Below are 11596 nucleotides of genomic sequence, written 5' to 3' on the forward strand. Positions count from 1 at the left end.
AACGTTTCGGAAAGTGTCATGGTATTTGCGGTATGACAGAATTACCTCAGTTTTAATTTGATACCATATAGCTATTAGTTGGCATTTTGCTGTAATAATTCAGTTTGAGACGCTACTAGTGTACAACATTTCGAACATGAAAGTGAATTATTTTGAAGTCCCACTTAGATATTCAGCCAACCCAAAATTCTTTGTTAAGATTTAAATTTTCACTATTATATTCAGGAAATTCTAAGACACCAGGAAACTGTAGTCTCGACGGTTTGGGAACAAAACACTATCATATGACCTGTATACGCAAACGGTGATGCTTTGTAAACCAAATGATGGTATAACAATAATTCTCTTTTGCATTTCTATATATTTTGTTGTTGGTTTTTACTGATTGACAAGAGATCAAATAACTGATTACGATCAATAATAATTGTTGGGAAATATTTTTGCTGCATGAAGACAAATATGAAAAATTTGCTGAAAAATTACCATTTTTGAACTTAAAATCTTATTTTTTCATTTCCTACGTACAAATCGCTACATATATTGGATGATTTGGTCCTGATATGTATTTGTTGTTCTATTGTGGTCATTTTGATACCTCATTTGTCTACTTCAGTTGAAAAATGTCAATGTTATGAATATTTTTCATTTTTTAGTGAAATTCGTGATGGCGGCCATCTTGATGACGTCATAACCGGAACTTATACAATGTTAACATTGTTTTTTTTTCTTGTTTTTGTTTAAACTGATTTATAAGTGGACACAAAACTAATTAGAAATAATAGTTTGCGGTTGGAAAACGTTTTTGTTGCGTCAAGCAAAATATGAAAAATTTACTAAAAAAATACCATTTTTGAGCTTAAAATCCTATTTTTTCACTTCCTGCGTAAAAAATCACACTACATATATTTGGTTATTTGGTCCTGATATGTTTTAAGTGTTCTATTGTGGTCATTTTGATACCTCATTTGTCTACTTCGGTTGAAAAATGGCAATTTTTATGACTATTTTTCATTTTTTAGTGAAATTTGAGATGGCGGCCATCTTGATGACGTCATAACCGGAAGTTCATCCCAACTTATGCAATGTTAACATTTTGATTTGTGATCAGTGGGTCATAAGGGTTAAGAAAATATATTGGTTCGGAGGTTTGGGGGGGGGGTGCATGTGGGACCCTCCTAGCCCATGGCCTACATAGATAATCATATTCTAGACCGTTTGGTTTCAAAGAGGATTTAAAGAGGTCATCTGCATATGTATATATCTCGGTAGTCAGGCCTACGCTCAACCAGGATAGGGGCGTTAGTACTACCTGCGACCAAGAAAGACATTTTAATGGGTTATATTTGGAAAGATTTGGAAAACCGGTCTTCACTCGCGTGATTCAGTCACATGACTAATCCCTTGATCATGTGACTAAATCCTACTCAAGATGATTTTGTAGCTGCTAATTATATATATAGAAAATTTCAACAGTTATGGCTGAAGAAAATAACCGTGCGATTGCTGAAGCTACCCTTGAGTAGGTTGAAAACTATGATTTTGTAGAGTACCAAAAGTTATTAACTTACCACTGATATTACACTTATCATAACAATCTAACTTATATCAAAACAAATTTTATTCCGTAATATGGGGCCTCTTATGTTCCCGCCGTCGTCCAAATTGCTATGCAGTAGTTGACTATTACTACAACACGCAGCAAAACCGCGAAATGAATCTTAATGACTAAAATGAGTTACCCAGGGAATGTGGCATTTCTTAGCTTTGTAACGTATTATGTTTCAGAAACATATGAACCCTATAATTATTCTAATTACATGTTTTGTGCATTTCTTGATTTGACACCAATCTAAATTGATTGTACTTAGTTTCCTATTGCGAAATAAATTCGTAGATTCAATTTTACTTTCGAGCGTATGCTGATATTTTTGGCATTTTCCTTGTAAAAAATACTTAAAATACACTAGATTAATTGCGATTCCACGTGCTTTTATAGTCATATTTAACATGTTGAAAATCGATAACATAGCCTTGAACCTGTTCCTCGGAGATATCCTCCAAAGTTGGTCATACCATTTGTCGGACTTGTAAACTAGTTTTATAAAAGGTCAATTGACCAATTATGAAACAGAAATCATTTGAGGAATAACATTTCGCTGTACAGCACGCAACTGAAAAGAGTGCACGAAAACAAACGACGCATTCTAGCAATGTTGGGAAGTCAACATCAATAGAACCGCATAAATTCTTTAGAACAATGTCAGTTTTCTGGAAGACGTTTCGAACATCAAATATTTGAGAAAGTTGTATAAAACATAAGGACTTCGTAATGTATGTACAATTTTGAGAAGGTTGATCAGAATACTAACGAAAGGAAGAATTCAAACATTACGCTACAAAGGTCAAAGTGGACACAAGGTCAGTGTGAGCAGTCATCTACCATAAAGAGAGAGAGAGAGAGCAGTCACTTAACAGAGAGTGTAGTCGTATACCAGAGAGAGAGAGAGAAGGGGCAGTGATCTACCAGAGAGAGAGATGGAGAGAGAGAGAGAGAGAGAGAGAGAGAGAGAGAGAGAGAGAGAGAGAGAGAGAGAGAGAGAGAGAGAGAGAGAGAGAGAGAGAGAGAGAGTGGTCATCTACCAAGCAAGGCAGTCGTCAGTATTGTACAGAATCCATTTTGTGTATTGTCTTGAACCACTTAACCGATAATGAGCAAGATATGGCATAATGAAATGGCCGGAATTCGTGTCCTAATTATGAAAGATCCCTTTATTGTATTGAATGGAAATATCTATTATGATAAATAATTTGAAGTAGATGAGCTGTTGGCGTGAAGACAGATGATGTAGACCGACCGCTGAGAAGATACACTTTCTGTGCAGGATAGGGAAATGGACAAATTGACCACCACATACATTCCTTACAGTCACAGTGGTATCTCAGGACGATTAAAAATTCATGACTGTAAACAAATGAGCTGCCAGTCATTAGATTGTAAGATGTTCAGTGTTGGGTACAGCTGCCCCGTGCCTGACCAACACGATTAAATCTCAAATCAGTGATTAATACTCCGGTAGTAGCGTGATTAAGATTTAGTGCGGAAATTACAGCAGTGTATCACGCCATCTTATAATACCACATAATGACATTCCTTATAGCGTCGTGTTCCATAACCTGTCCTTATTGTTACTAATAACCGAATGGGGCTTAGCCACTGACCCCAGCTTATGGGGAAAACATCACCGTCTTTGGAGTTCACTGAAATAAGTTGGCATGATTTTTCAACTCACTGAAAGAGAAAAAAGACATTATCAAATGATTTTATTTCGCAGAAAAAGTTGTTAATGAATTTCTGTAGTTTAACAGCACGTAAACAGTATCCAGATTGGTCAACAGATAAGGGCGATCTTTCTAACACCGACATGAGAATGCGTAGAAATCCGTAGTTGGGAGTTGGGAATCAAGGGGTTGTAGAGGATGAAGTATGTTTAAGACTTCCAAATTTAGTCAGTATCTGCGGAACCCGCCGTATAAGTTCAGATTTAGGTCAATATTGACGGTACCCGCCATATAAGTCCAAAACTAGGTCAATATTGACGATACCGTCATATTACTGAAATCTAGGTCAATATTTACGGTGCCCTCCATATAACTCCAAATCTAGGTCAATTTCGACGGTACCCAAATATCACTCTTCAAATTTAGGTCAATATCAACAGTGCTCAACGCATTAGTCCAAATCAAGATCCATGTTAACGGTACCCGCCATATTACTCCAAATCTAGGTCAATGTTGACAGTTTCCGCTGTATTACCCCAAATCTAGGTCAATATTGACGGTAGGCGCCATTTTACCCCAAATTTAGGTCAATATTGACGGTAGTCCAAATCTAGATTAATATCGACATTACCCGCTATGTTACTCTAAATCTAGGCCAATGGTGACGGTACATCCCATACTAGATCAAATCTAGGTCAATATCGACGGTACCGTCATACTACTCCAAATCTAGGTCAATATTGACAGTACCCTCCACATTAGTCCATATCTAGGTCAATATCGACGATACTCGCTGTTTTAGTCCAAATCTATGTCAATATTGACCATGCCCACCATATTAGTCCAAATCTATGTCAATTTCGACGGGAATGCGCCATTTTACTCCAAATTTAAGTCAATATTGACGGTACCCGCCATATTAGTCCAAATAGTCCAAATCTAAGTCGATATTATTCTACGGTACATGTGTCCGCCATATTAGTCCAAATCCAGGTCAATGATCTCTCTGATAAAACCAGATAGCGTTAGGTTAATTGATAAGAAAATGACTATGGCCTGTTAATGCATACAGAAACCATACTAAAGACTCTGAAAAATATGTTTTCCGTTAGCTGGCGGACATCCCTGCTGTTATAGATAAAGGAATGTTATTTGCTATAAAGTACAGTTAACGGTAATTGTACGAGTTCGAAGAGATTAATCAATTCAAGAAACTTAGTAACATATAAAACATACAGAGATTGTGTGAAACAGGCATATCATCATAACAGCTTCCTAAATATTCTCAGATGACAGAAATTTTATAGCGATCGCATGTACTATTACCAAGAGTCACTACATGAACATTCTGCAGTCTCCCAAAATACGGACGCTACCCACCACATACACGAGACGCCGTCCATAAACACCTAGTGCGTTTTCGGAACAAAACATTTAGCTTGTAAGTAGCAATTGTAATGTTCAAAAATCTGCATTAATGACATAAAATAAAGTTATAACACCAAAACAATTGAAGATTCCCTATGTGATACCAACGAAGGTTCTTTTCGCTGTTTTGCCGTGAGGTGATAGTAATTGCACAGTAATTAGGGTGATGACGAGAGCTATCGGATGGAAGGCTTAGTTTTAAATAAATTAGAATTAAATAATTTGTTCAATTTCAATTTCAACAATATTTTATTGATAATATGTACATCAAAAGGATCGGACATTAGGCTACGCCTATTTTAGTCCTCTCCAGTTCATAATTTAAAGTACAAACATGAATTCATTCTGCAATTCATTAATACATTTATTTATATGTACATATAAATTAAATTAGTTACAGTATAGTGATATTAATATTAATAACTAATTAAAGGGGGATAACTTCAATTTTATTTTAACAGAAAATGTTTCAGAGTAAGTTTAGTTATTTGGAATTCATATTCCTAATGATTGTAGATTTTGAATAGGGATAAGAATCATGCTCATATATTGACAGATTTACATACATACACACCATGAGACATTAGGCCATAAATCATCTATTTAAAACTTCCATTGATGGACAATAATTGTACTTTTCACGGTAAGCTAATAACTTTTGGGACTCTACAAAATTATCAAACAGTAAAGTTAAAAAAATAAAGAGCGATTTCGTTATGGTACGTACTTCTAAATGACCCATTGCTATTGAAATCAACCGACAAGCCAACGAGAAGAAATTGAAAGATGAATATAATTCGAATATTTTTTCCGCTCATTGATCAATGTCGAATGTCGTATGTCAAGCCAACTTCACAATTCAACCATTGTTTTACTTCTATGATTTTTTGTCCATAGTTACTGCACTTGTCTACATGACGTCTGGGTACCGACAGTTTTACTCTTTTGACTGTTGTCAACTTCATCCATTAATGTAATCTTGGTTACTTTGGTATTTTAATGGGAAAGAATCTGGAAGTGTTTATAAGGCAACGCTCCTGAAACAGTATCTGATAGCCAAAATCACAGCAAACGTTCACAATTTCATATGTTTTTTTCGTTTTATCAATGTCATACCTTAATGCGAAAGATAACTTCAAGAATGACAGGTCTGTATTAAAGGCTAATCAATGATGGAAACCTTAAGTCTGTAGTTGATAAAAATCCAAAAAAATTTTGAAGAAACTATAAAAGCACGTGTAACGATACACTTGCAGTGAACATTGCGTTAATGTACATCTAATACTTGAACCCATTTGCTGGAGTTCTATTTTATCGAAATCGGTTTGCATTTAGATGACAACATAACCTAAAAAGTGAATATTATTTTTATTTTACCAAGTTTATCAAACGGGTTTATGAATCCGTGTCCGCTATATATGGCGAGTCTAAATGAACAAAGCAATGTCCATAATACAATGTATGACCACATTTTGTACATGACAAACTTTGCACTTGACAAACTATGCACTTTCAACGTAAGATAACACGAGTTTATCACCCATTTGTTTAATTAACAAAACTACAGAATTATCTGTTACTTTAGTAACCGGAAACCAGACAGGTTCAGTACTAAACGACACCGGAACTAAACATTCCAATTTTTTGACGACATCGTTCTCAAGAGATTTAACTCAAAATCTCATTCGCTCTTGACCAGCAACCGTAGTCATTTAAAATCAAAGATCAATTGATTGAAATCTAATGCAATGATTAAAATAGAGGGATCCTAGAATTACGAAATACTAGTGCGATCGGCTTGTTTAAGCTCGAACATTATTCTTATGCAAATGTAAAGTTACCAATATCAAAAGTGATAATTATCTTGTAAAACTCCTCAATCCAGGAATCATTAAAATAAAGAATTGTAATAGTTAACCATAAGATTTCAAGTTCAACACGAGAACAAACCTTCCCTTCCCTGCGTTTAAGAGGCCATAGACAATGGTGCGTGCCTTTAACTGTAAAAAAGTAATATGTTGTACTAAAAAGGGATTCATTAGGTAGAATTTGTCATATTGGAAAGCTATATATCTCGCGGTCACTGCCTTCAGGACAGGCTCTTTACTTGAGGTTGTGGAATCAGGGGTTATAAAAAGGAGCGATATTTAGACCCTGTACATATATCTGTACTCATTGAATCCCTATCTAATGTATGTCTTTAAGCATTAATTATCATTCTCCTAGTGGATCTCACTAGCACGTATAACTATCGTCGTTGTTAACAGTTCCCCTCCTTGGATTTCGCGCGTTGATCTATATCATTTAGAAGCTTAACCACTTGGTTGAAACTACTAATACTTCCAAACGTTACAAACTCCCCAAACTGTTCCATGAAATACTTCATGTTGGATTGTTTACACGACAACCCCTCCTCTGCCAGTTGTTTAGCATGTTTTCCTGATTTCGTAATCACGTGAGTACCTACCCGGTGTTGTGTTAAGAAATCCACCACTGTAAAATGACCTCCAAAGGAAGCACACGCTATAGGGTTCCATCCTTCATCATTTTCTTTACCAATCAACTCGGGGAATTCGTTTATCACGTAATCAACAACATGACGATGGCCTTGTATAGAAGCATAGTGCATTACCGAGTTACCATTGTTATCGAAGACGTCCATTTGGTGATCGTGTTGACGGAGACGCTGTATAATGTCTAAGTTCCCTCCAAATGCTGCCTTATGAAGAATAGTCCTGCCAGAGTGATCACGGACATCTGTGTTACAGCCAACAGTAAGTATTTTGTCTACCAGTTGTAGATTACCCATGGCGCATGCTTTGTGGAGTAGAGTCGATCCGACCGCATCTTGGTGGTTCGTGTCGACATCTCCATCAAGCAACGTCTCGACTACTTCTTCGTGCCCATTTTCCAATGCCAGATGCAAAGCAGTCTCTCCCTTAGAGTTCTCAGCGTTCACATTGACTCCTCCTCGGTGAACTAGGAATTCAACAATACTGAAGTGGCCTCTCTCAGCAGCGACGTGAAGAAGGGTCTGGCCATCTTTGAATGTTGATTCCAAATCGTGTCCTTCACTACAGATTCGCAAGAATAACCCCATGTTGCCTAACGAAGCTGCATAATAGAGACACCTTTCAGAGAAACACACACCAAAGTTGTGTAGCTCGTTCACTACATCATCCAGACCGAGGAAGCAGGCCCATTCCATCGCTGAGCAGGTTTCGTGTTCGCTCCAGTTATAGTCACGCAATATACCACGCATGATGTCTACATTTCCACCTATAACTGTTTTCCTCAACATCTCGAAGGTTGGCTTCTTTACCTTTCCACACAGCTTCTCATAAATAAGCGTATGACCCCAGCGGCAGGCGGCAGCACAACTCGCCGTCAACTGCAAAGTTTTTTCTTCTAATGATAAATCACTTTCCATAAAGAGTGCCAATACTTGGCCTAGAAAATCCGTATTAGGTTTAGCAGTTGCAACTATACAATAAAGGAAAGTTTTAGGCTGTCCTGACTTTGAGAATTTGTCAACAGCTAAAAATAGTTTATTAAGATCTCCCTCCTCTTTGACGTGTTTGAAAAACTCGCTTTTCATTCCATTGCTAAAAAAGAATGGCGATGTGGCCATATCGTTTACAAATCCAAGATGGATGTCCTGCAGCATCCTTTTGGAAGCCAGCATGCAATCGTTCTTCTGCATAGACATGTCATCGTTCATGGTTCGATGGAAGCCAGCTGGCTGATGCACTGGGTCTAAGTCCCAAGGAATAACGTTGAGAAACATGGCCTGCCATGGAACAACTCGCACCAGCATGCACATATTATGACGGCCATAGTAATACAGCATCATATACTCCATGTGTTCGGGATCCAGCAGGCTGTAGGTTCTATCAGCATTTTTCTCTGTAAATGGCCCAGTCTCCTCTTCAGGATAGTAATCCGTTAACCTCTCGGCTGCCTTAATGACTTCGTCTCGCGTGTATGACGACTTGTGAACACCAGAGTATATAGTCATGGATTTAAAGTCGTACCAACTAACGGTATTCTCTGATCGGTCAAGGTCTTTGTCTGTGATGGTGTCGAGATCAATTTTATTGTCGTTCATAAACCCGTACATCAGCAGAACAAAATCGGTTGGGTGAATCGACTGTAACAAATGAAGACCCATCTCCTTTGCTTTCCTTTCCTCGCCCTCCAGGGGAGGTTTCCGGAACGGTTTGTGATGGAACGGCTCATCATCAAGACGGTCGTCTAGAAGTAAACTAATTTCAGAAGGTGATCGGTTATCACTGGCTGGATCTAATGTCACAACTTCGGATTTGTGTTTCTCCATTTCTCTGTAAGTAAACAAAACCAACACATAACATCAAAAGGAAGGAAAGTACTGAGGCATGCAAATCGGTCTGTAATACGCCTTAATTGGATATTTTTTTTCCGGTTTTAAATTGTAAATTAGACAAAATTCCAGTACCAGTCTAACTTTGTTTCAGAAAACTTTAAAATACCTAAGACACTATCACGCTTTTCAATTTTCAACGTCGAAAGCCTTAAGACAATACAATCGAGATGGATAACACCTTCTACCATTCATACCGTTATATAATGTAACTCTAAATATAAATACGTAAGTCAGTGTTATATAAATGTAAATAAAAATATTTTTCAACATACATTAACAAAATTCACCCTACATCAACCATATTTCTTGCGACACCTCTGAGTTATGTTTCACCAACAACCCCGCAATGACCTAAAAAGCAGCGGTGGTCTGTCGCAGACATAGAAACCTGACATAGTCTTGTACAGAATCGATGGACTTTAGATCTGTCGCAATACAAAAAGACTTGGACAGAGTTGAAATCCCCGTCATTAAAACAAATAAGTCTCAAGAATATTATCACGACTAGAAACTACACACGGGGATGATCACCGGCGCCCATGCTCTCTTTAAAACTACACACGGGGATGATCACCGGCGCCCATGCTCTACTTTAACACAGCGTGAACATCTTCATCATACCTAGTAAATTATATATAATTAAACCTCGTCAACAGGCCAGGGATGGCCTTGTGGAAATGCGTGCTTGAACAATCATGATATCCGCTTATAATGCCTTATCAATAAACACTTTTTTATCTGACAGTCTGTAACTGTCTTAGCGACTCTTTAGGATTGTATCTTACCAAATGTTTTTTTTTTTTTTAATTTTTCTTAGCAAAAAATCCTTACGTTTACGTCATAAGGTATGAATATTGTCTCATCCTTAGATTCAGTGAATGTGAATGTTATTGAGCTTTATACTTTAAGTGATAAACACCAACTTTCCATTATTGTGGAAAATTTAGTGTTTTTGTCGATATTAAAATTTCAAAGTGTACCTTTTACGGTAGCATTATCAAAAGATGAATTCTAATGGGAAGAGTCATAAATATTTATATTAAATGTATGATAACATCCTTATTAATAACCATAAACCATTTTTGTAAAAAAAAAATGTTGAACGTAGATTTTCTTATAAAAAGCTTTAAGTGTTTAATGTACTTCCTGAACCTGCGACCATTTTCTTTTTACCTGGGTCCACTTTTCTCTGATTAAACCACAGGCGTTTGGCTCTAAAGACATTTTTCTCTCTATATATATATGTGTGTAATATTGACAAAGTTCGTATTACACATATAAAGAAAAATGTCTTTAGAGCCAAACGCCTGTGATTAAACAAGTGCACGCATGTACCTCTATCACTCCGTCCGTTGTTATGCATGGAGAGCTAATTGTATTGAACTAGCAACTGCATAGTCTGTATCATCTACATGTACATGTATATGCTTACAAATGTATGTGCATTTGTAATGCATCTGTATGTAAATATTATATTTGTCAAAAAGATATTTAGCTAGAAACAATTAGTGATTTTACTTTGATTTGTTCATTTAATATGAAAAATCGAATAGATAATGAGGACAGAGCAACAAAAGAGAACATGATTGTAACATCATATACCGTACAGTGTACATCTCGTACACATGTACAATGTATATATAAATGGTACCTTTAATATTGAATAAGTACAGTAACACAGGTGAATTTCACAGGTACAACAGGTAAATCCTTGTTACTTCTCTGAAATAGGCTATTATCCTTGTCACTATATTCGCTATACAGATTATAAAAAGCGGGTTAATGGAGACCTACATATATGTACACCGCCGCCATGTTATGATATATAGGCTACATGTGAAGCTTATTTTATAAAAGACAATATAATGTACATATATACATTGTTTTGTATGCATGTCGGCCTAGATGAGGTACGTGTGTATTCGTCGATTCCCTCCCTGAGACATTCACTGTCTCTTCCCTTGCATACATGTACATCAAAGTTAAAACTGAAAATGAATGATTTGCCGATATTTCATGACAGCTGTACATGTACGTGTGTGTGTGGCCATGGGTGTGCATATGTAATATGTATATATATATACATGCACACCATATCTATATATAGATATGGCTGTGCATGTAAATGCACATGGGCCCATAACTACTGTTTATATATTATAACATATATTTTCAGTCACTGGGTACGTATTGGGATATAACGTACCCAGTGACTGAAAATATATATCATAATATAAACAGTAGTTACGGTCCCCTGTGTACAGGCCTATTGACCGGACATCAACTCTATCTAGCGCTGTATTTCAGTAATATAACAAAAGCAATATTTAAAGCTTTACTAGAATCTAACCTTAAATCACGAGTATAGTGTAGTACAATCAGTAAATGTCAGTAAACGTACATGGAAAACAATGGACAAGAACACACAGTTTACCTTTCATCCGGAATGATAGGGCGTCAGTTCTATTTTTAGAAATGGAATTTCCA

At 36.6% G+C, this 11596-nt stretch overlaps 1 protein-coding gene across 1 annotated transcript; it reads right to left on the reverse strand.

The window, feature by feature from the left end:
• Positions 1-4937: 4937 nt before the first annotated feature.
• On the reverse strand, positions 4938-11596 carry LOC138333825 (uncharacterized). Its single transcript, XM_069282440.1, has 2 exons — positions 11544-11596; positions 4938-9047 (listed from the first exon to the last, which is right to left on the reverse strand). Exon 2 carries the CDS (start codon positions 9041-9043, stop codon positions 6968-6970), a length of 2076 nt encoding a protein of 691 aa, XP_069138541.1. The 5' UTR covers positions 9044-9047; positions 11544-11596; the 3' UTR covers positions 4938-6967.

The sequence above is a fragment of the Argopecten irradians genome, chromosome 10, assembly GCF_041381155.1.
Source record: "Argopecten irradians isolate NY chromosome 10, Ai_NY, whole genome shotgun sequence".
In the NCBI taxonomy this organism is placed as follows: domain Eukaryota; kingdom Metazoa; phylum Mollusca; class Bivalvia; order Pectinida; family Pectinidae; genus Argopecten; species Argopecten irradians.

Excerpts from the sequence above, each read along its gene's own strand:
- LOC138333825 (XM_069282440.1), bottom strand. The coding sequence starts at position 9,043 with ATGGAGAAACACAAATCCGAAGTTGTGACATTAGATCCAGCCAGTGAT.